The following is a 25,951-nucleotide window of genomic DNA, read 5'->3' as shown; positions in this document are numbered from 1 at the left end:
GCCTGTCTTGGTCATATAATACCAAGTTGGTTGGGGGTGGGGTGGAGCAGAGAGAACTCTTTAATGGTTCCTTGTTACAGCCCTCAACAAAGATGTGTCAATTCCCTTGGCTTTACAGACTATTGCCCAGAAGAAAAGATGTTTGGTTTTCACAAGCCAAAGATGTACCGAAGTATAGAGGGCTGCTGTATTTGCAGAGCTAAGTCCTCCAGTTCTCGATTCACTGACAGTAAACGCTATGAAAAGGACTTCCAGAGCTGTTTTGGGTAAGATCACCTGATGTTTTTACTATTCTTAGAGTGAAAAAATACCACAGCATACAGAAATATTTGTAAGCAAGGTGATTGGAAATCACTTATTCTAATTTAGGCTGTTTAAGTCTCCTGCTTTTTAAATGAATCAAACAACGCTGACAGCCTACTTTTTTCCAGATTATGAGGAGCTACCACATTAATTGTGAAGCCCCTTACAGTTGTAGCTAGACAAACCCTTTTGTTGTTGACTTCCTTTTGTGGTTAATTTTTAAAAAGGCTTTTAAAAAAATTACTGTTGACTGGGTGCAGCGGCTCACACCAGTAATCTGAGAGCACTTTGGGAGGCCGAGGCAGGCGGATCATGAGGTCAAGAGATCGAGACCATCCTGGCCAACATGGTGAAACCCTGCCTCTACTAAAAATACAAAAATAAGCTGGGCGTGGTGGCACACACTTATAGTCCTAGTTACTTAGGATGCTGAGGCAGGAGAATCGCTTGAACCCAGGAGGTGGAGGTTGTAGTGAGCCGAGATCATGCCTGGCGACAGAGCGAGACTCCATCTCAAAAAAAAAAAAAAAAAAAAAAAAAAATTTCCCTTGACAGGGTGCAGTGGCTCACGCCAGTAATCCCAGCACTTTGGGAGGCTGAGGCAGGTCGGTCACTTGAACCAGGAGCTTGAGACCACCTGGGTAACATGGCGAAACCCATCTCTATAAAAAATACAAACAAAAAAACTTGCTGGACGTGGAGGTGCTTGCCTGTAGTCCTAGCTACGTTGGAGGCTGAAGTGAGAGGATCACCTGAGCCTGGGAGGTTGAGGAAATGAAGATACTAAAATAAAAATAAAATTTAAAAAGGAATGGTTGGCACAGACCTTTTTGACAACCTTCAGAATAATTACAAAGTCCAGGATTAACAATAAACGATGAACAAATGTTTCGATAAGAAAAGGTGGTGAAAGTAATTTCTAACAGGGGAAGTCATTATTTCTTTCTTTTCTTTTTTAAAGAGACAATGTCTTCCTGTGTTGCCTAGGTTGGAGTGCAGTAACTGTTCACAGGTGTGATCATTGTGCATTACAGCCTTGAACTTTTGGGCTCAAGTGATCCTCCTGTCTGAGCCTCTCGAGTAGCTGGGACTACAGGTGTGCACCAGCAATATAATAGTTTGTTTGTTTGTTTGAGTCAGAGTCTCACTCTGTCACCCAGGCAGAAGTACAGTATCACTATCATGGCTCACTGCAGCCTTGACCTCACTGGCCTCAGGTGATTCTCCCACCTCATTCTCCTGAGTAGCTGGGACTACAGGCATGCACTATCATACCCTGCTAATTTTTCTTATTTTTTTGTAGAGACAGGATTTTGCGACGTTGCCCAGGCTGGTCTCAAACTCCCGGCTGCCTCGGCCTCCTAAAGTGCTGGGATTACAGACATAAGCCATCTCATCTGGCCATTTTCATTTTTTAAAACTACAATCCTTCTCTGGTTTTGTTTGCTGTGAAACTAGAATATTATGACACATTATTTTACTTGCCAAAGGGTAGCATTTTGATACTTATGAAATAACTACACAGGCTGGGTGCGTTGGCTCACACCTGTAATCCCAGCACTTTGGGAGGCCAAGGCAGACAGATCATTTGAGCCCAGGGGTTGGAGACAAAGCCTGGGCAACATGGTGAAACCCTGTCTCTACAAAAAATAGAAAAATTAGCCAGACGTGGTGGCATGTGCCTGTGGTCCCAGCTACTAGGGAGGCTGAAGTGGAAGGATCACTTGAACCTGGGAAGTTGAGGCTGTAGTGAGCCATAATCCCACCACTGCATTCCAGCCTGGGTGACAGAGTGAGATCCTATTCACCTCCACGCCCTCACCAAAAAAGAAATATATCTACACATTTCAAGAAAGATTGATTAAACAGCATTATTTAAAACCATGATAATCAGAATCTCTTTTAGGTCTTGAGTTTTACTCCTTAATTTTAAAAGCATTTTTTAATTAAATTTCTTTTTTTTTTATTTTAAAGTAGAGATGGGGGTCTCCTTTTGTTGCCCAGGCTGGTCTCGAACTCCTGCACTCAGGTGATCTTCCCACCTTGGTCTTCCGACGTGCTGGGATTACAGGTGTGAGCCACCGCACCAGCCTATTTAATTATTTAATTTTTTTTTTTTTTTTGAGATGGAGTCTCACTCTTGTTGCCCAGGCTGGAGTGCAGTAGTGCGATCTTGGCTCACTGCAACCTCTGCTTCCTGGGTTCAAGCGATTCTCCTGCCTAAACCTCCTGAGTAGCTGGGACTACAGGTGTGTGCCAGCAGGCTAATTTTTGTATTTTTAGGAGAGACACAGGATTTCATCATGTTGGCCAGGCTGGTCTCGAACTCCTGACCTCAAGTGATGCACCCGCCTCAGACTCTCAAAGTGCTGGGATTGCTGGCGTGAGCCACCACACCCAGCCTGGCCTATTTAATTTTAAAAGCATTTCTTATTTCAAAATAACCAAATTGCAGTACGTAGAATTGGTTTGTTGAATCTAGAAGATAATTTTATTTCTGAAATATTCTATAGAAACAATGGAATGGGATCATCCAGGATGATTAAATTGTATCTATAAACCATATATAGATACAGTTTTTTTCCCAAAGGAAATGTGCTTGCTTGAATTCTTTAAGGTAAGGGAGACTGATAAAGGTTTGATTGTTTTCTTATCAGATTGCATGAGACTCGTTCAGGAGACATCTGCAATGCCTGTGTCCTGCTTGTGAAAAGATGGAAGAAGTTGCCAGCAGGATCAAAAAAAAACTGGAATCATGTTAGTCCATTTTCTTTTTTTCAATTATACCTCTATTATATTTAAAGTAATATTAATTTCCCCCTAATTTAGGAAGTAATATATCCCTAGGGTAGAAAAGTCTGAAAAGAATAAAGAAAAACACTAGCTGCTGCTCAGATATAATTGCCTAACATTTTGGCATCTTTAGAACAGAATAGCCTGGTATGGCATTTCCTTAAGACTGTATCCAATATCTCCCTTTTGGAGATTCACAGCAAGCATTCACCTATTTTTAGACTTAACTCAGTAATTCCTAGAGTTAATTAGATGTGAATCCTTTTTCTTAAATCTCTTTGGATAACATCATCCTTTGAACTCAGGTTGGTACTAATGAGCACATAGATTTTAGGATCAGACTTGAATTTGAATTTTGCCTTTACCACTACTAGTTGTGGACTTTGGGCAGGTTACATTTATTTATGAAGTGCAAAGATAATAGCTCTGTTACAGAGCAGCTGTGAGAACTGGATGAGATGATATGTAGAAGGTATAACACATAGTTATCATTCACACTAGCCTTACATTGTCCTTTGATAACAGTGTTATGCTATTATAATAGGTCATGATTTTGAAGATGGTAACAACGTTCTTTTTTACATGGGGTAGAAATCTGCAACTAATAAATGTGAATGAATACCTAAGAAACAGGGCCATATGGGGCGAGATCAATGGCTGGGCTAGACTGTGGGAGAACATGCTATTGCTGTCATATAACTCACCTCAGAGATTAAGGTGTGTAGTGAAAAAAGCATAAAGACCTGAAGACCTTGATTCCAGTCTTTTCCCCTCTCCACCCCTCTTAACCCATTTACTCACTTGGTAAAATAAGGCAAAATGCATAATTTCTCTTTGCCTTGTTTTCCTTCCGTCTAAAATTGGAGTAACAAAAATAGCCCCGTTTATTGCTTTGTATTGAAGATAAAAAGTATGTGAAAGCTTTTCATAAACTGCAAAACATTATCCTGTAGAAATGGAGTTGTTTTTAGGTTTGATTCTTAACCTAGTTGGGTCATTCAGTAACGATTATCCCATATACAAATCTATTTAAATTTTTTTCCAACAGACTCCCACCATTGCCCACTTCACAGGAAAGAGTATCTTAAAAAACCCCACTAGATAAATATTATTTATTCCCTTATGTCATGTGATGATTAAAGGTGCACATGGAGGAGTTTCACCCTCTTTTCAGTGTAAAACTGTGGTTCTCAAATAGGCACGGATCTGAACCAAAGGGATACACTAGTATCATTTTAAAAATATTATTAAATATTCAGTATTTTCTTCCAGGTGGTAGATGCAAGGGCTGGACCCAGTCTAAAGACTACATTGAAACCAAAGAAAGTGAAAACTCTATCTGGGAACAGGATAAAAAGCAACCAGATCAGTAAACTGCAGAAGGAATTTAAACGTCATAGTAAGTTTGATATTACAACATTAGTACTTAATAATTGTTTTGTTATTTTTGGCTGGGGGTGGTGTATGGCATGTGTGGATCATTTTTTCCTTTATTGCTTTTCATAAAGAGCACTGGAAGGCAATATTGACTTGGTAGAGATGTTACCTTATTTCTGTGAAATCTTAGCACTCTTTCTGATGTTGATGTCTTGAGAGTATTTCTACTAGCTAACCACTTCAGATTGTACTGAGACCACTCTGATGTCTTTACTGACATCTTAATTTTCTAGGAGGTGCATTTCTAGCTCGTTTACTTGATTTTTATCCATAAGGAAATCGAGTCCTGCAGATGTGCAAGAAGGTACGTAAATAATTAGGGGAGAATCTGAGACCAAAGCTCAGGTTTTCTGGAAAGTAACTTTAGAAATCATAACTCACATTTTGAAATACAGCCAACCTCAGGGCTTGCTTTCAGGTTTAAGGGGCAGTGTGTTGTGTTGATAGAATAAGAAAGGAATGTCTAATTAATGTCAGGTCACATGCTGTTATTGGAAGTTTTGGGGGATTGCTGTAGTGGCACGTCTGTATTTTGGAATTTAGATTTTAGATTTTGAAAAGGAAATACACTGCATATAATGTTATTGTCTAATAAATATCTCTGTTACCCTTGGGGTTTGAAGGAGCATTATTGAACCAAACACATTAGTATTTTTACAGCAAAAAGTAGCAGTATTCACATTTAGTGGAATAAATAGATGGTACATAGGCTAGTCAGGTTTGTTTGCTTATAATCATAGTGTAGGTCATGTCAGATTTTGTGGCCAGATAGGTTAGGAATACACTTTGTGTTTCCAGAGCTTTCTCAGAATTGCCGCTAGGGGTTGTGGACCTGTATTGTAGCTCTCAGTACTTATAAAAATCTATAGGGCCCTGTTAGAGAAAACATTATCAATCAAGACAAATGGTTATCATGCTTATTTTAGAATAATGGAAAAAGACATTTAAGTTTAGTGACAGTAAAGTGAGGAGTGCAGGAGAACTCACATTTTTTGAGCATTTTGGTGTACTAAGCACTTTACGTATGTAATGATCTCACTTATTTCCATTTTAGAGCTCAGAATAGGAAGCACGAAGGGGTGATTTAACCTTGATCTGGGCCACTTAATAAGTGGTAGAGATGTAGTAATATATTTAGGTAATATAAATGTGTATATGTATTTTAATTATACATTTCCCTTTCCTAACCAGCTCTCAACCCCGCATCTCCCTAAAGATTTAACACTACCTTCCTTTCTCACTAGATGTTTTATTTTATTTATTTATTTATTTATTTATTTATTTATTTATTTATTTATTTGAAACAGGGTCTTGCTCTATCACCCAGGCTGGAGTACAGTGGTGTGATCTTGGATCACTGCAGCCTCCGTCTCTCGGGTACAAGCAATTTTTGTGCATAAGCCTCCCGAGTAGCTGGGACTACAGACATGCGCCACCGTGCCTGGCTAATTTTTTGTATTTTTAGTAGAGCTGGGGTTTTGCCATGTTGCCCAGGCTGGTCTCAAACTTAGCTCAAGCAATCCACCCACCTCGGCTTCCCAAAAGTGCTAGGATTACATGCATGAACCATCATACCCGGTCCTCACTAGATGTTTTAATGAACATTTGGGAAACACTAATTTTCTTTTATCACTTGAAGGCGGAGGAACTGATTATTCATATGTATATTCTTAGCCATTTCCCTTAATTATAGGGAAAGTGATATCTCACTTTTGCCTTACTTAAGGGAATATATTCAGTGCAATTTTAGATTTTTATTGTGAAACTGTGCTGTGTAGTAGTTGGAGACTGAAAATAAATTCCTTTTATAATAAGGTGTGTAGATTGTGGAGGCTCAAACTGAAACAGGGTGTTCACCAGGTACATTATAAATTGCTAGCACCTTTGTGCATTGAAGCAGTTGGGAGACATGTGCATTTTTATATATCACCCACTAAATGGTCTGCGCTTCTGGTTATGTGTTTGCTTCTGTGCATCCTGCACATACCTGGCCTGTATTCTCTTATCTTTCGTTCTTTTTTTTTTTGAGATGGAGTCTTATTCTGTCACCCAGGCTGGAGTGCAGTGGCACTATCTCAGCTCACTGGCACTATCTCAGCTCACTGCAACTTCCGCCTCCTGGGTTCAAGTGATTGTCCTGCCTCAGCCTCCTGAGTAGCTGGGATTACAGGCGCCTGCCACCATGCCCAGCTAATTTTTGTATTTTTAGTAGGTACAGGGTTTTGCCATGTTGGCCATGCTGGTCTTGACCTCCTGACCTCAGGTGATCTGCCCTGCTTGGCCTCCCAAAGTCCTGGGGTTACAGGCCTGAGCCACCGTGCCCAGCCCTGTATTCTCTTTTCGAGACATTTTGTGGTGTACTGGAAAGGCATTGGACCTAGAGTTATAGATCTGGATTTGAATTTTGGCTCTTCTCACTAGCAGATGTGTGATTCTGGAGTCACTTGACGTTTAACCGTAATTTTCTATACAGAGAACTGGGGATAATGAAATAAAAAATGGCTTTGTAAAACAAAATAAATTCCTCTGTAAATGTTAGGTATTCTTTTTGTGTCATCCTTTCCAAAATCTGCAGTGATTTCTGCTTGCTGTAAAATATAGTTGAGAATTCCTAGAAAGTGTTTGAAGGTCCTATTTTTGTTTGAGCGAGTCCTGGAGTGTGTTTGGCTTCCACAACTTTGTTTGTTGACTTTGCCTGTTGTCCCTACCGACTTGATGCCATCTAATCACTCCTTGGTGCCTTCCAAATCCTACGTAATTTTTAAGACTTAAAATTGCAGTTTGGGCCAGGCGTGGAGGCTCACACTTGTAATCCCAGCACTTTGGGAGGTCAAAGCAGGAGGATCACCTGAGGTTGGGGGTTCAAGACCAGCCTGACCAACATCGAGAAACCCCGTGTCTACTAAAAATACAATATTAGCTGGGCGTGGTGGGTGCATGCCTGTAATCCCAGCTACTGGGGAGTCTGAGGCAGGAGAATTGCTTGAACGCGGGAGGCAGAGGTTGTGGTGAGCCGAGATCACCTCATTGCACTATAGCCTGGGCAATAAGAGTGAAACTCCGTCTCCCAAAACAAAACAAAAAATGGTCAGATAATTGAAATTTCAAATAGTTTAAAGCTATTAAGTACTTCCTAGGGGAGTGAGTTTTCCTCAGCAGCATAGAGGTGTCTGTTGATGTTAGTTGTTTAGGAAGTCTTAAACATCCCACTAGACTCATTCTTTTAAAGCCTGCTACTCTTGAGGATTTTGTTTGTTTGCTAAGTTAACATATTAAAAATACTAACGGTGCTTTCTTTGTTTTAGATACCTAATTTTATGCTGTTTTATGTAAATTTTTGTTAATATAAAATATTTGTGAGCTCTATTCAGAAAACATTTTCTTGACTGGGGGTGGTGGCTCACACCTGTAATCCCAGCACTTTGGGAGGCCAGGAGTTCAAGACCAGCCTGGCGAACATGGTGAAATCCTGTCTACTAAAAATACAAAAAAATTAGTTGGGTGTGGTGGTGCACACCTGTAGTTGTAGCTACTCAAAAGGCTGAGGCATGAAAATCTAAGAGGTGGAGGCTGCAGTGAGCTGAGATCGTGCCACTGCACTCCTGCCTGGGCGACAGAGTGAGACTCTGTTTTAAACAAACAAACAAAAACAAACACATTTTCTTGGCTAGGTGTGGTGACTCATGCCTGTAATCCCAGCACTTTGGGAGGCTGAGGTGGGAGGACTGCTTGAGGCTAGGAGTTCAAGACCAGTCTGGGCAAATAATGAGACCTTGTCTCTACTAAAAATTAAAAAAATAACCAGCCGAGTATGGTGGTGTGTGCCTGTAGCCCCAGCTACTCAGGAGACTGAGACAGGAGGATTGCTTGAGCTCAGGAGGTTGAGGCTGCAGCAAGCTGTGGTCATGCCACTGCACTCCAGCCTGGGTGACAGTGAGATCCGGTCTCAAGGAAAACCAAAAGATAAAAATTTAAAATAATCCAAAGTTTTCTTTAGTCTGTTTCTTTCCATGCAGCATAAAACATAGGATTTGATATCTTATAAATATTTAATAAGTACTTGATTGGTTATCTGAATTGAAGGATTGCTCTGTCCATGTGTCCTGGGACGGGCAAGGTGTATGGTCGGCCCTACCTGTGTTTATGAGGTTTATGATACTGCTCTTACTGTGACGTGGCAGTACAACAGCCTTATAGCACAATGACTGTTAACCAAGAAACTTATTTTCTGACTTGTACATTTATATGACATCTTCTTCATGTAAACAGGCAAAGTATTAAATCAGCGTTAGCTCTGCATCTAATCAACTACTTTTATTCCTTATTAAATCAGGATCTTTTGTTTTCCCTTTATAGGTATAATGTCATTATTCTTTGGCTGCTTTCAAGATTTTTCTCTTGGGTTAGTTTATAGAGGTTTAATTATGATGTGTTTTGGCATGGATTTCTTTGGGTTTATTCTGTTTGGGCTTTGGTCAGCTTCTTGAATCTTAGGTTTATGTCTCACCAAATTTGACAAGTTTTCAGCCACTATATTTGAGTACTTTTTCGCCTCTATTCTGTTTTTCCTCTCCCTCCAGGACTGCAGTGACATGAATGTAGATGTGTGTTTGACTAAGCCCCACAGGTTTCTCATGCTCTGTTCATTTGTTTTCTGTGTTGTTCATACTGGGTAATTTCTGTTGTTCTTTCTTCCAGTTCACTGTTTGTTTTCTGCCTCCCCTCCATGTTGCTCAGCCCATCCACTGTGGTTTTTATTTTGTTTATTGTATTTTTTTCAGTTACAAATTTCCCATTTATTTTGTCCTTATAGTTTTCTATCTTATTTTTACTGAGGCTTCCTGTTTCTTTGCCAAGGCTGTGTTTTCATTTATTTCAAACATGTTCATAATTGCTCACTGAAGCATTTTTGTCATGGCTGCTTTAAAATCTTGGTCAGATAATTCTGATGTCTTTGTCATCTTAATGTTGGCCTTTTCATTTAGTTTGAGATCTTCCTGATTCTTGGACTGATGTAATTTTTCTATTGAAACCTGGACATTTTCAGATTATGTTGTGAGACTCTGGGTCTTATTAACCCTTCTGTTTTAACTGGCTTTTTTGACACCCCTCAGAGCAGGGAAAGAGGGAGGGGCATAACCACCCTGTTACCGCCAGGTGTTAGAATTCTGGTTTCTCTCTCATCCTCCGTTGACCTCTGAGATTGGGGGGACGGGGAGGCTCCTTGTTACTACTGGGTGTCAGGAGAGTTCAGGCTCCCACTTGGTGAGGGTGGCCTTGTAGTTAGTGGGCCATAACGAAAATCCTGACTTAGCTAGGCTTCCTGTGACACCACCCTGGTGTAGGTGTCGGGGTGCTTCCAAGTCTTGTGAGGGTGGAAATATAGGTTCTTCACCTCAGCCTCTGCTGGGCTTAGGAAAAGTGTCCACAGTTTTTTCTGTGGGTTTGGCTGGCACAGGAAGGTGGTTATTGTCTAGAAACGTTTTCTGTCTGGCTAGGCTGCCCTTTTCCTAGTTCTTTGCTAGAGAGATCAGGCTTTAACTGGGGTTTTGGATTTTTGTTTTGTTTTTGTTTTGATTGTCTGTACCCATTGGCATTTCTGGGTGGCTACTGTGTCACTTCCAAAGCTGGGGATTATGAGGCAAAAGGAAAATCCAGAAAAACTAAGGAACCCACCACCATGGCTTGCCTTGGGTCTTGAGCTCCCTAGATGGTCGTCACCTTTTGGAGTCTTAGGTTTGTTTTATATATAATATCCTGGGATTTTAGTTGTATAAGCAGGAGGAATAGGAAAGGGTATGTCTATTCCATCTTCTTCACTTTTTAAAAAAACATGTTAGTGTGAATATCTTCAAATACCAGTAGTGCATAGAAAATGAATTTTTTTTACTTTTTCTTTTTTACCAACTGATTCACAGTGTCTTATGCTGAGGTTTAGTTGCAATTACATGTAATGAAATTGAAAATTTTATTTTTTCTTTTAATCTTTATTGCAGATTCTGATGCTCACAGTACCACCTCAAGTGCCTCCCCAGCTCAATCTCCTTGTTACAGTAACCAGTCAGATGACGGCTCAGATACAGAGATGGCTTCTGGTTCTAACAGAACACCAGTTTTTTCCTTTTTAGATCTCACATACTGGAAAAGGTAAAAGAAACAGAAAATATCTCTCTAACCAGCAAACCATCTTAATTACAGGCAGTGTTTTCCTACTTCCTTAGCAATTAAATGGCATTTGGCAAACAGTTGGTAACACACGATTGCAGTGGATTAAGCAGGAATTGAGCAGAGAAGTGGGATTTTGTATGTTCTTCCTATTAAAATTTATTTAAAATAAAAATCACATCAAGGTACCTACATTTCCTGTTGCTAGATAAGTGGAGTAGAAAGACAATATGCAGTGGAGAGAATCAGTGAAACTAAAAGTTGGTCCTTCAAAAAGACGTGACCAAAAAGTACTAGAGATAAAGTGGATCAGGAAAAGGAGATGATACACATAAGCAATTTTAGGAGAGAGAAAAGAGACTTAGGTATAGATAAAGCAGACATTTAAAAAACAGGATATTATAGACAACTTTACGCCAATAAATTTGAACATACAGGTGAAGCGGGTACAGTACTAGAAAAAAGGCATCTTGCTAAAGCTGTCTCAAGAAAAAGTGAAAAAACGAGATAATCTCATAATAAATTGATTCGGGCCAGGCGTGGTGGCTCACACCTGTAATCTTAGCATTTTGGGAGGCCAAGGTGAGGGGATTGCTTGAGCCTAGGAGGTTAGGGTTGCAGTAAACTATTACTGCACCACTGCACTCCAGCCTAGTGACAAAGCAAGACTCTATTTAAAAAAAAAAAAAAAAGCCACAATATGCAAGTTGTACTAAACATCCAGGAACAGATGATTGGGGCCTATGCACTGGCTTTTCCAGACTGTGGATAAAATAGGGCATAGGCCCCAAGCATTTTTAAGGCTGATATAAATTTGATACCAAAACAATACATCATCTACCACTAGGGTTATTCTAGGTATGTAAGATTGGTTTTTGAACATGAGAAGATCAACTAATATAATTTACCACATTAGCAGTTTCTTTCTTTCTTTCCTTCTTTCTTTCCTTCTTTCCTTCCTTCCTTCCTTCCTTCCTTCCTTCCTTCCTTCCTTCCTTCCTTCCTTCCTTCCTTCCTTCCTTCCTTCCTTCCTTTCTTTCCCTTCCTTCCTTCCTTCCTTCCGTCCGTCTGTCCGTCCGTCCTTCCTTCCTTCCCTCCTTCCTTCCGTCCTTCCTTCCTTTTTGAGATGGAGTTTCGCTCTTGTTGCCCAGGCTGGAGTGCAATGGCACGATTTCGGCTCACTGCAACCTCTACCTCCCGGGTTCAAGCGATTCTCCTGCCTCAGCCTCCCGAGTAGCTGGGATTACAGGCGCACGCCACCATGCCTGGCTAAATTTTTGTATTTTTAGTAGAAAAGGGGTTTCATTGTTGGTCAGGCTGGTCTCGAACTCCGTATTAGGTGATCCACCCGTTTCAGCCTCCCAAAGTGTTGGGATTACAGGCGTGAGCCACCGTGCCCAGCCCACATTGATAGGTTCTAAAGAAAGGTATTGTCTTCTTAGTGGTGCAAAGAAGGAGTTTGACAAATTTGAACTTTCCTTTAAGGTTTAAAACAAAACTTCTAGCAAAATAGGAATAGAAGGAAACTTTTTTACTTAGACAACAGGAATCTTACAAAAAGTACCAAAGTACATAATACATAACTGTGATAAAAAGAAAGCATTTTCTCTATGATCAGGAACAAATCAAGAGTGTTGACTATCACCATTTCTATTCAGCATTATACAGAAGGTTCTAACCAATACAATATTGGTAGTAGCAGTGATAGTGGTAGTACCAGTAGTAGTAAACGCTTTAGAACAGTGCCTAGCGCATAGTATGAGTACTTTATAGATGGCTTAAATATATGCATTTATTTAATCTTTTTTTTTTGAGAGTTTCACTCTGTAGCCTAGACTGGAGTACAGTGGTGTTATTTTGGCTCACTGCAATATCTGCCTCCTGGGTTCAAGCGATTCTGCCATTTCAGCCGCCCAAATAGCTGGGTCTACAGGCATGCACCACCATGCCTGGCTAACTTTTGTATTTTAGTAGAGATGGGTTTCGCCATATTGGCCAGGCTGGTCTTGAACTTCTGGCCTCAAGTGATCTGCCTGCCTTGGCCTCCCAAAGTGCTGGGATTACAGGTGTGAGATACTGCACCTGGCCTTACTTAGTCTTTACAACAGTTCTGTGAAGCATTATGTGAAAACAGAGGTACAAAGAGGAAGTACTTTGTTTAAGGTTACACAATAAGTAGAGCAGGATTTAAATCTAGGCAGTTTGGCGTTAGAATGATACATTTTACTCTAGTGTTAGGAAATATAAAATAATGTAGTAGTAAAATATCAAAAACCCTTTGGAGGAGTTATGTAAAAATCATACAATATTGTTGAAGAACATTCATATATATATATGTATGTGTGTGTGTATATATATGTGTGTGTATATATATATATACAGAGAGAGAGAGAGAGTCTCGCTCTGTCACCCTAGGCTGGAGTGCAGTGGTGCAATCTTGGCTCACCGCAACCTCCACCTCCTGGGTTCAAGCAGTTTTCCTGTCTCAGCCTCCGGAGTAGCTGGGATTACAGGCGTGCACCACCACACCCTGCTGATTTTTGTATTTTTAGTAGAGATGAGGTTTCACCATGTTGGCCAGGCTGATAGTGAACTCCTGACCTCAGGTGATCTGTCCGTCTTGGCCTCCCAAAGTGCTGGGATTATAGGCATGAACCACTGTGTCTGGCCATTGAATAACATTTAAACACACCTAAATAAATTGAGAGGTATAGCACATTCATAGATATTATTAAACTGACTGTTAGGGAGATTATCACTTTGTAGATTCAGGGTAATTGCAGTCAAAACCCCAACATATTTATGGAACTTGACAAGCTAATTTATAATTTATATAGAAAAGCAAAAGGCCCAAAATAGGCATCTTCAGAAGAAAAAGATGTCGATAAACTTTCCCTAACAGAAATCAAGACATTATAAAGCCATAGTAATTAATGTGTTTTGGGACTAGGAATAGAAAAATAAACCAGTGGAATAGTATAGAGAGCCTGGAAACAAGCCCATATATGTATATAGCACTTGTTATGTGATACATGATGTGGGGGTGATTGATGGGCGAAAATGGTCTGTTCAATAAGTGTTGCTAGGATATTAAAAACAACATGGTTATTCATGCGAAAAAACTGGGCTTGGTTCCCTACCTCACACCGTAGACAAACACCAATTACAGATGCATTAAAGTAGAAAATAGAATATGACTTTTGAGTGGAAAAGGATTTTTTATGACAAAGTACTAAGCATTTAAAAAAACTTCCAGGTTTGATTACATTATAATTATGAACTTAAATTCATCAAATAACACCATAAAGAAAGTGAAATGATATCCAGCACATATATCTGACAAAGTGTTAGTATCTGGAATATGCAGACAACTACAATGGAAGAAAAAGATAAATCAACAGAAAAATGGACACACTTAGAAAGGAATCACGAAATAACTCATTAAATGATAATGTGTTCAAACTTTTTGAAAATCAAGGAAATACAAATTAAAATTTCAGTGAGATACGGTTTTACACTCATTAGGTTGGTGAAAAAACTAAAATAAAAAATCTATTACCAAATGTTGGAGAGAGGGTATGGAATGATGAGAACACTGTCAGTTATAGGTGTAAATAGTTATAACCATGTAGATAAATGGCCGTTTTTGAGTAAAGTTGAAGATGTTCCCATTCCTAAATGGTAGCAGTATAAACTAGTAAAAACTTTAGAATGTATCCACTGATTTATATATTAAAATAAGGGTAGCTAAATAAAACTGTTATATATTCACAGGGTAGAATATTATACATAAGTCAAAATGAAATAAAGCTCTATAACAGTATGTATGGATCTCAATTAATGTTGACCAAAACATTGCAGAATACATTGTGATTCTGTGTGTGTGTGTGTGTGTGTGTAGCGGATAAGTGTGCAGTATGATTAGAGATACCAACATATGGTGAAACCATAAGTATAAAGAAAAGGGAGTGATAAACCTACAATTAAGTGGGGAGAGGAGGAGATGAGGTGGGATGGGACTGGGGAGGGGCCTGCAGGGGGCTTCATAGGAAATGATCTTCTTTCCCTTAGAATATGTGGTCTGTGGGCATTCTTATTGTGATGCCTTTGCTAACACACACACTTTTTTTTTTTGAGACAGAGTTTTGCTCTGTCTTCCAGGCTGGAGTGCAGTTGTGTGATTTCAGCTCACTGCAACCTCTGCCTCCTGGGTTCAAGTGATTCTCCCGCCTCAGTCTCCCAAGTAGCTGGGACTCTAGGCACGTGCTACCACGCCTGGCTAATTTTTGCATTTTTGGTAGAGATGGAGTTTTGCAATGTCTGCCAGGCTGGTCTCAAACTCCTGACTTCAAGTTATCTGCCCACCTCAGCCTCCCAAACTTCTGGGATTACAGGTGTATTTTTATCTAGTCAGTATTTAATTAAAAATTACCACTCAAGCACTTAGGAATTGATAAAGAAAAAAAAAATTAAATATATAAAAAAATTGCTAGCTGCATCAACCTGTTTATGGTGGCTGATTTTTTTTTTCAAGAGTTGGTGATTTTGTAGTTAACAACATCAGGGGCAGCCTTTGAAACTGACTGCTGTCTCTCAAAATGCCATCTTCCTCAATATTTGAGAAGATTCCAGTGTGGCCTTTAAGGGACCTGGGTAATTCCCCTTCTCTAGCTAACTGGGGTTACTCTAGGAGCCCTTTCACTTGGAATGTGCAAGATTGTAGAAGCACAACTGTTTGGTTATATTTGAGCAGTTATAATAAATTTCTTTTGTATTCCTATTTTTCTTCCTTATTAATGTATCTTGTTCTCCATTTTTTTCTTTTAGACAGAAGATATGTTGTGGGATCATCTATAAAGGCCGTTTTGGGGAAGTCCTCATTGACACACATCTCTTCAAGCCTTGCTGCAGCAATAAGAAAGCAGCTGCCGAGAAGCCAGAGGAGCAGGGGCCAGAGCCTCTGCCCATCTCCACTCAGGAGTGGTGACTGAGGTTTTTATGTAGAAGGGGAACAAAAAAAAAAAAACATCTAAATTTTGAAAAGACCACAAAGCAACAAACTGACCCTCTTTTTTTTTTTTTTTTTTTTTGGAGATGGAGTTTTGCTCTTGTTGCCTAGGCTGGAGTGCAGTGCCGTGATCTTAGCTCACTGCAACTTCCGCCTCCCGGGTTCAAGTGATTCTCCTGCCTCAGCCTCCCAAGTAACTGGGTTTATAGGTGCCCACCACCAGACCCAGCTAATTTTTTAGTTTTTGTAGAGACGGGGTTTCACCATGTTGGCCAGGCTGGTCTCAAATTACCCTCCTATTTTTAACTTGGATATCTGCTATTCTGCCAAAACACAATTTCTAGAGTAGTTTTGAATGGGTTGATTTCCCCCAGTCCCACAAACTCTGAAGCCAGTGTCTAGCTTACTAAAAAAAGAGTTGTACATAATATTTAAGATGCTGAGTATTTCATAGGAAAGCTGAATGCTGCTGTAAAGTGCTCTTTAAGTCTTTTTTTTTTTTTTAATCCCCTTCTAATGAATGAAACTAGGGGAATTTCAGGGGACAGAGATGGGATTTGTTGTATGATAAACTGTATGTAGTTTTTAGTCTTTCTGTATTGAGAAGCAGTGGTTGGGGCATTTTTTAAGATGGCTGGCTACTCTTGTTTTCCCTCACGATAATAAATTTGTCATAACTCAGTAACATGGACTTGCCCCTAGAGGTAGTTGTTGATAATTCTGAAGTATTAAGGTCTTGCCAAGCTTCTGATGATTCAAACCTGTACTACTGATTATTAAGCAGGACAGACTGAGCTTTATGTTGCAAATACCTTGGAGGAGAAAGTAATTTCTAAATGTACAGAGAGGTAACTTGACTATATATGTTGCATCCTGTGCCTCCCTTCATATTAATATTTGATAAAGATTTTAATTTATGTAAAACTTCTAAAGCAGAATCAAAAGCTCCTCTTTGGGAAATGGCAAGTCTTTAGGACAGGCGAGACCCTGTATGAATAGTACCAAAGCATTACCGCATGGTAGAGAGCACACTCTATTAAAAATGTTAAGCTATCTGAAAAATAAAATGTGCAAGTCTTCAGGATGGCACAAAACAAAGGTTAATGCTTTTTGGGGCACATTTCTTAGAGGGCTTGCTGAGTGTGTAAATATAATTGACTTTTGTTTGTGTTACATGACTTTGATGACCATTGAAAATCTGCACAATTCAGTTTCAGCTCTGGATTACTTCCGTTGACCTTTGTGAAGGTTTTTATCTGTGTAGAATGGGTGTTTGACTTGTTTTAGCCTATTAAGTTTTTATTATTTTCTTTCACTCTGTATTAAAAGTAAAATTTACTAAAAGAAAAGAGGTTTGTGTTCATGTTAAATGGTTTTGGTTTGGCCTCTTTTAGTCAGGCTTTCTGAGCATTGAGATATCCTGAACTTAGCACTCTTCAATCCTAAGATCCCCATGAAAAGCCTCTCACTGGAACCCAAACCACAGTGTGCTCTTACTGCCTCTTTTCTGAATAGTCAGCAAAAGCATCGCCAGTTCAGTCTTTTCAGAATGAGGGAGAAGCATTTGCCTGCCTTGTCATAACAAGACTCAGTGCTTATTTTTTAAACTGCATTTTAAAAATTGGGTAGTATAATAATAACAAGGAGTAAGCCACCTTTTATAGGCACCCTGTAGTTTTATAGTTCTTAATCTAAACATTTTATAATTCCTTCTTTTGGAAAAAACCTACATGCTACAAGCCACCATATGCACAGACTATACAGTGAGTTGAGTCGGCTCTCCCACAGTCTTTGAGGCGAATTACAAAAGTCCAGCCATTATCATCCTCCTGAGTTATTTTGAAATGATTTTTTTTTTTGTACATTTTGGCTGCAGTATTGGTGGTAGAATATACTATAATATGGATCATCTCTACTTCTGTATTTATTTATTTATTACTAGACCTCAACCACAGTCTTCTTTTTCCCCTTCCACCTCTCTTTGCCTGTAGGATGTACTGTATGTAGTCATGCACTTTGTATTAATATATTAGAAATCTACAGATCTGTTTTGTACTTTTTATACTGTTGGATACTTATAATCAAAACTTTTACTAGGGTATTGAATAAATCTAGTCTTATTAGAAAATAAAAGGAGCTGTTTTGTGGCTTTGTTTGACAGGTCTTCAGTAAGAATAATGTTTTTGGCCTTCACATATACTCAGTTTAAGTGCTTAGTATTAATAACAAGCCATGAAGGGAATAAATTCCTCTGTACTGAGACATAGACTTTCGAATAAAAGACATTTTAACTGATGTGCACAATTATTAATCTAGTGGATAAGATGGATTTAAAAGGAAGAACAAAATGTTCCCAGTACTTTTTACTGTCTGTGGTTTTATTACTGTCTATGGGCATATGGGAAACATAGTTGAGACTTTAGGGAAACTATAAAAGTTGGAAGGGTGGTGGCATCAGGGGCTGGACCCTGGTTCTCAAGTTCCTAGCTCTGCTCTTTGTTAGTCATATGAGTTAAATAATTAATGGGAATATTTACGTCACAGGATTATGAGGAATCCTAAGAGGTGTAATCCATATCAAACTTTTAGAAACCAGTTGTTTTATTACCTGGGAAAGGTAATAAAGGTCCAGACTCTTTATACTACTGTTAGTATTAAATTTGCTTTGGGATAGTCTGGATGATTTGGCTGCCACCTAATACAGTTGCTATGAAATTAACAATGTAACTAAGGAAGTTGACAGTACCTGTATTATCTATTCCTATGTCCTAAATTACTACAAATTTAGTGGCTTAAAACAAATGCGTCTCAGTTTCTGTCTGAGCATGGTGTAGATAGGTCCTTTAGAAAGCTCCTGGTCTCATCTGCATTCTCACCTGGTGATTTGGGAAGAACTCATTCAGCCTCACTCGGCTGGCAGAATTCAGTTCTTGCCACTGCAGGACTGAGTGCCCAGACCTCACTGGTTGTCAGCTGGAGGCTCCCCCTCAGTTCCTTGCCAGCTGGGTGCTCCCTGCATGGCCTTGCTGCTGACTGGACCACTGACATGATTACTATCACTACCACCAAGTGTCGAGAGCCAAGCTGCCAGCAAGAGGGGTCTTCACAGGTCCTGCCCATATCCAAGCGGGAGAGGCTCATGTAAAGGACTGGACACCAAAAGGTGGGGGTGGGGCTAATGGGAAGGCACCTAGAGTTTGTCACAGCATTTTTTTTTAAACTGAATCTCTTTAAATTGGTCCTCTCGCCCTACAATGCAAATGCTTTGTGTAGCAAGTAAAAAGAAAAATGGCTTTCACAATATGAAAAACCCTGGCTGGGCACCGTGACTTATGCCTGTAATCCCAGCACTTTGGGAGGCCCAGGCGGGTGGATCACTTGAGGTCAGGAGTTCAAGTCCAGCCTGGCCAACATGGGGAAACCCTATCTCTACTACAAACAAAATTAACCAGTCATGGTGGCATGTGCCTGTGGTCCCAGCCACTCTAGAGGTCGAGTCAGGAGAATTGCTTGAACCTGGGAGGTAGAGGTTGCAGTGAGCCGAGGTCAGGCCACTGCACTCCAGTCTGGGTGACAGAGTGAGACTCCATCTCCAAAGGAAAAAAAGAAAGGAAAAGACCTACTGTGGGGCCAGGCACTTTTAAACATTGTTTAAGTAACCCTGCAAAGTAAAAAAAGTCTATTTACAGGTAAGTGGAGGTGCCAGGCGGTCATGTAACTTGAATGAAAGAATCTGCTTTTCTTATTTGAAAGCCTTTGTTCTCCAAACTGTCCCCTGTCTACTATAGTAATGCTGTCCTAACCCTCACTGGAAACTATTCCTGGGTCTCTTGCCTCCCTTCTTTCTGAAGGCTGAAATGAGGGGCAAGTTTAACTTTTGCAGATAGTTTGATCTATAAGTTAATCAAATTTTGTTTTTTAATTTTGGTAATGTTCAAAGTACATATTATCTGTCTTTTTTGTGGAGAAAACTGCTGGAGACTTAGTGAAACAGTATCTTAAAACAATTCATCAAGGTAGCTGCTCTGCAGTGAACAAATAGAAGGTACCCTGGGAGCCTCTTTTATTCAACGTCCCTAGAACAGTTTCCTAGTGCCCCAGATTTAGCATTGCAGTGGTCAGGCAATCATTTTTGTGTGATGTTCAGTGAACTTGGAAGGGAGGAGAAAGCCAAACTGGATCAAAGATAGATAATTTCACAGGCTCATGTTCTCAAAGAAAGGGATCTGTGGGTTCTGTCTAACAATTTCTCAAGCTGTGGAGTTTGGTTACTCATTGTACTCATGAGAATGCCTTAGGTATCAAATACCTTACACCCTGGTTAGAAACTGCTTGTTTTTGTATGTTGACTAGGGAATCTTAGACAAACTCAGTTGCAAGCTTTAGTGTAAAAGAACTTAGTCATTCAGTTTAGAGAGAGACAAAAGATTTTTTTTTTGCCAAAGTCTACTCTTTGTCTGAAAGGGGAAAATGACTTACTCTGTTTTACGGCATTTGTTCTCTAAACTTCTATGGCTTATATTGGCTGAACTGTGGCTCCAGGTATTGGCCTTTTTTGTTTTTGTTTTTGTTTTCGACAGTCTTGCTCTTGTCGCCCAGGCTGGAGTACAATGGCGCGATCTCATCTCCCTGCAACCTCCGCCTCCTGGGTTCAAGCCATCCTTCTGCCTCAGTCTCCCCAGTAGCTAGGATTACAGGCGCCCGCCACCACGCCCAGCTAATTTTATATTTTTAGTAGAGATGGGGTTTCACCATGTTGGCCAGGCTGGTCTTGAACTTCTAACCTCAGGTGACCCACTTGCTTTGGCCTCCCAAAGTGCTGGGATTACAGACGTGAGCCACCACGCCCAGCCGGTATCGGCTTTTTGCAAATAAAAAAGAAAGATCGTTTTTGCTTACGTTTATATGTAAATCTCAAAATAATTAAAACTAAAAAAATCTCAAATTATTTAGTAAGTTCCTGGTAGAGTTAAAATAGAAACCTGAACAATTATACTGTTGTTGTTGGTTTTTTTCCCTTTTTTTTCTTGAGACAAGAGACTCACTGTGTAGCCCAGGCTGGAGTGCAGTGGCGTAATCTCAGCTCACTGCAACCTCTGCCTCCTGGGTTCAAGTGATTTCCCACCTCAACCTCCCGAGTAGCTGGGATTACAGGCATGTGCCACCATGCCTGGCTAATTTTTGTATTTTTTGGTAGAGACAGGGTTTCACCACATTTGCCAGGCTGGTCTCGAACTCCTGACCTCAAGTGATCTGCTCGCCTCAGCCTCCCAAAGTGCTGGGATTACTGGCATGACCCATGGCCACCATGCCTGGCCATAGTGTTTTTTTTTTATCTCAAGTAAGTGTATACTTGGCCTCCAATTAACTTTACAAACCTCTTCAATGTTGATCTGTCACTGATGGCTTCTTCATGGGACATTCCAAAGCCTTTATCTTATTTACCTAGCCTCTCCACAGTGCTTAATACGATTGACAGTTTCTTTCTTGAAACACTCTTGGTTGGAAACACAGTTTCCAGCTTTTCCTCGGACCTCAGATGCTCACTGGCCCAGGCAGTGGTAGATACAATATGAAATATGCAGACATCTCCCATATCTGTCTCTAGAGATTTTTATCAGTCCTGCTGGCAGGAAATAGATGGCTTACTGAAATTGGATAATTTCAAAGTTTAATAAAGGGACCTTTACAAAGTTGTATGTAGGGTATAGGGAAACCTCAGGGTGAGTACAGTTCTTGGGACTAGTAACATTGGAGTCCTGTTACTACTATTCCTGGGTCTGAAGATTGAGTAGAGGGAGTTGGTTAACGGATACAGGAGACCAACAGGCTATCTAAAAAGAGTGGGGACCTGGAGGAAGCAGTACGAGTAAATATTCTCACTCTCCAGATTGGCCAACTCCATCATTAGTGCCTTCACATCTTCTGTTTGTTTTCTCTGACCCATTTCCCCACCATCCTGTAACTAGGCAACACCTACTTATTTATCCTTCACGTTTAAGCTGAGGCATCACTTGGGGAAGCATTCCAGAATAATTCCTCTTTCTTCCAACACACACACGTACAAAATAACATGCTACATGGGTTCCAAGAGAGCATGAAGCATGTCTGTTTAGTCACCGCTACAGCTCCCAGAGGGGTTGATTAGGATATATTAACAGCAGGGTCACAATAAATATTTATATTGATCACTTGCTTACAACTTGGTATTTTCAGAAATCATGTTCATAGAAGAGTTGAATTTATCCCAACTGTCTTGATGAATTTTATTCAAGAATGTTAAAAAATACTTTGAAGAAATTTTAAGTACACCGAAAAGTTGAAAGAATAATAGTATAACTTTCAACTAGAACCACAAATGCAAAATTTTACCATATGTGCTTTATCTAATTTCTTTTGCTGAATCATTTGAAAGTAAATTGTAGCATCATGATACTTCACCCCTGAACACACGTTCATCTAGGAATAAGAATATTCTCCTCCCTAGCCATAATGTCATTGCCGTATCTGAGCTGGTTAATAATAACTCAATATCCAATATGATAGATCCGTATGGAATAAATTGTCCCCATCGTCCCAAAGTGTCTTTTAAAACATTTTCTCCTCATCTAGGGTCTAGTCAAGGTTCAGGCATACTTTTGGTTATATCTTTCCTCTTTTAATCTAGAATAGTCCTCTGCTTTTTTCCCCCCATGGCAATGAACATTTTGAAGTGTCCAAGCCAATTGTCTTGTATAATGTCCCCTATCCTGGATTTTTCTGGCTATGTTTCATTATTATTATTATTATTATTATTATTATTATTTTATTTTGAGACAGAATATCCCTCTTTTCCCAGGCTGGAGTGCAGTGGCATGATCATAGCTTACTGTAACCTTGAACTCCTGGGCTCAAGCATTTCTCCTACTTTAGCCTCCTGAGTAGCTGGGAGTACAGGCCTGTGCCACCATGCCTGGCTAACTTCTTTTTTGGTAGGGATGAGGTCTCACTGTGTTGTCCAGACTTGGTTGTTTTCTTAGTGGATTTGGATTTTACTTTTGGCAAGGATATAGCATAGATTGTGTGGTGCCTCTGTTACTGCATCATGTCAAGAAGCACACAATGTCAAGTAGTCCCACTGTTGGTGATGCTAAGATTAATCACTGAGTTAAGATCACCAGATCTTTTTCCATTTTAAAGTATATATCTTTTCTTTTGTAAATGAATAAAATAATCTGTGGGGTAATACTGTGAGACTTCTAAAACAACCTTTCATTGAGCACCTGTGTACAAGGCCCTACTAAGTGTTCTAAGTAGTCCCTTGATGCTTGAGAAATCATGTGGCTAGAATCATCAAGTCCTTGTTGAGAGTCGTGGCATACTAAGATTGTGGGGCTTTTTTCTTGTCATTTAATTGCACGTGACTTTTATTTTCTATTCAGAAGTAAGTATGTAGTGGATAGGGGTTAAGGGCTGTATTTGGCACATGACCTTATTAGTTAATATCACCAGGGCACAGATGAATAAACAATGGAATTAGAGTCAGGAGACTTGAATTTAAATCCTGGTTTTGCTACTTACTGGCTTTATGATCTTTGATAATTTTTCTCTGAGCTCATTTCCTTTGTAAGTGAAGGAAATAATACCAAACACAGCTGTAGTAAGAGTAAAATGAGGATCATAGAGGGCCTGGCCTATAAAAGGTGCACAGTGATAAGCACCTAATGATAAGCTTGTTCCCTCATTTGTTCTTTAATCTTTAGCAACGAAGTCTAATTGGATACGCTAAGAATGAAAACTTTTTTGATCTGTAGTTACGATGAACACAGGAAAGGTCTTAAACAATTCACATCAGCAACACCCCCCTGCCCCCATAAAAAAGCTCAAAGCTTTCTTAGGTTTCAGTGCTTAAAGAAGAATATGTATTCACTACAAGATTATTATGCTTTGGCAGCACATGAATCCCAGGATTGGGAAATTGTATAGAGGGCGTGAAACGATGCCAGATATAATTAAGCTGCACAAAAAGTATGTTGAAATCCAGAGGGTGGCCAAGATAGGCTCTCAGGATGATTTTTTGAAGGAATGATTTATATTAGATTCAGGTAGTACATGTGTAGGTTTGTTACTTGGGTATATTGCATGATGCTGAGGTTTGGGGTGTGAATGATCCTGTCACTCAGATAGTAAGCACAGTACCTAACAGTTTTTCAACCCTTGTCAACTTCCCCCTTCCAGTAGTCCCCAGTGTCTGTTGTTGCCATCTTTTTATGTCCTTGAGTACCCAAGGTTTAGCTTCCACTTATAAGTGAGTACATGTGGTATTTGGTTTTCTGTTCCTGCATTAATTTGTTTCAGGTAATGGCCTACTCAGGATGATTTCTGAAGAATAAAATTTGGCTGTGCTGTAACAGCACTGTGGAACTAATTCATAAAATATGCTGAAATAGTACAACACACCTCTTAGCCTCAAGGCCCAAAGCTCCAAGCATAGTTAGTTTAACCCAGGCTGGTTGCCTGCTTTGGTCAGTCTAGACTCCTTGAACAACTCCAAGGGAGCAAGCACCATTCAAGTTATAGGTTACAGAGATGGTGCTCCTTTCACCCAGTTATGCTAGTGCTAAAGACAGTGCCATTTGAGTGCACAGTTCCAAGGGTGCTTGTGGCTCTAGCAGCTTAAGGCTGCTTCTTTAGCTCTTTATCAGGCAATATCAGGCAGATTTTCTTCTTCTTTTTTTTTTTCTAATAGAGCTGGGGTCTCGCTATATTGGCCAGGCTGACCTCAAACTCCTGGCCTCAGGCAGTCCTCCTGTCTTGGCCTCCCAAAGTGCAGAGATTACAGATGTGAGCCATCACTTGTGATCCAGGCAGATTTTCTTTATAACTTTTTTTTTTGTAGTTCTTTTCCAAGTAAGCCAGTGATGAGAGATGCAGTAAGCATTATCTTTATGACTGTATCTAGAGCATCCTTGGGATGCCAGTTTCAATTGCTAAAAGGAAAAAAGTCTGTCATAATGCAGTTACATTTTTTTTGAGACAGTCTCGTCCAGGCTGGAGTGCAATGGCACGATCTTGGCTCACTGCAACCTCTGCCTCCCGGGTTCAAGCCGTTCTCCTGCCTCAGCCTCCTATATAGCTGGGATTACAGGCGTGTGCTACCATGCCCGGCTAATTTTCGTATTTGACGGGGTTGCACCATGTTGGTCAGGGTGGTCTGGAACTCCTGACTTCGTGATCTGCCTACCTCGGCCTCCCAAAGTGGTGGAATTACAGGTGTGAGCCACTGTGCCCAGGCAATGCAGTTAATTATAAATTTCATTTTCTTCTGAAGAGCTAAAACTATTTGATATATGATTCCCAGTAAACTATGAATTATTGAGGAGGCTGCCAGGAAGAACTAGCTAAGCCCTATGCTGCTACCGTGACCAGCAGCTTTTCCACCCTGGCCATGCAGCTTCCCTTATCACGTATTGCCATATGAATGTCCACTAGGTGGTGCTAGTCACACGTCATACTCAGTGTTGTAGGCACATCCAGTGTAACACAGTTTTTACAGATGCAGAAATTTACCTAATGGTTACCCAGTGCGTTAAAACTAGAGTTATTTCATTGCTTCATCCACAGTCAGCTAAACAATTATTTCACCTCAACTGTAAACCTGAGAAACACGTTTTAAAAGTTTGGAGAACCTAATTTCTATTTCCCTTTGACCAAGATAATTTTAATCTTTAATAACAGTTAAGAGCCAACCCATACCTTTTCTGCAATTCATTTTAGATTATCACAAAGGAGGAAGAAAGTATACTTGTATCCACCGTCTTCCTTCCCCAAATGCCATTTTCCTAGAAGACTGCCGTTGCAGATAAAGACATGCAATGTGATTTACAACCCTTGGATATCACAGACATGGTGGCCACAGTTCTAAACTTTTAGGACAGCTTGGATTTCTGTCCAGTGTATTTTTGGAGATTGAATTGATGTCATACAACTGAGGCCAGAAGCTACCAAGCCTTTCCTAGAGCCTCCAGTCAATCTGGTTGTGGATGCAGCGTGTTGCCACTGTCTTTAAAGCTGTGATTTCTAAAGTTTTGTGCAAGACTGGCCCATTGAAGTGTACAAAGTAGCCGGGTGCGGTGGCTCACGCCTGTAATCCCAGCACTTTGGGAGGCCAAGACGGGCGGATCACGAGGTCAGGAGATCGAGACCACCCTGGCTAACACGGTGAAACCCCGTCTCTACTAAAATACAAAAAAAAAAAAAAAAAAA

At 40.1% G+C, this 25,951-nt stretch overlaps 1 protein-coding gene across 4 annotated transcripts in view; it reads left to right on the top strand.

Moving 5' to 3' along the window:
• Positions 1-17,839, top strand: part of SINHCAF (SIN3-HDAC complex associated factor) — a 45,648-nt gene extending 27,809 nt beyond the window's left edge. For all 4 annotated transcript variants that reach the window (XM_025401754.1, XM_025401755.1, XM_025401756.1 and 1 more), the window contains 5 exons: positions 119-266; positions 2,961-3,060; positions 4,369-4,495; positions 10,530-10,680; positions 15,526-17,839. In XM_025401754.1, the coding sequence (XP_025257539.1) occupies positions 139-266; positions 2,961-3,060; positions 4,369-4,495; positions 10,530-10,680; positions 15,526-15,685 (666 nt within the window). In that variant the 5' untranslated portion in view covers positions 119-138 and the 3' untranslated portion in view covers positions 15,686-17,839. The remainder of the gene's footprint in view (positions 1-118; positions 267-2,960; positions 3,061-4,368; positions 4,496-10,529; positions 10,681-15,525) is intronic.
• Positions 17,840-25,951: the final 8,112 nt, after the last annotated feature.

Source organism: Theropithecus gelada, chromosome 11, assembly GCF_003255815.1.
Source record: "Theropithecus gelada isolate Dixy chromosome 11, Tgel_1.0, whole genome shotgun sequence".
Lineage (NCBI taxonomy): Eukaryota > Metazoa > Chordata > Mammalia > Primates > Cercopithecidae > Theropithecus > Theropithecus gelada.
Note: the sequence above shows the minus strand (reverse complement) of the source record. Positions and strands in the feature narration are given on the sequence as shown.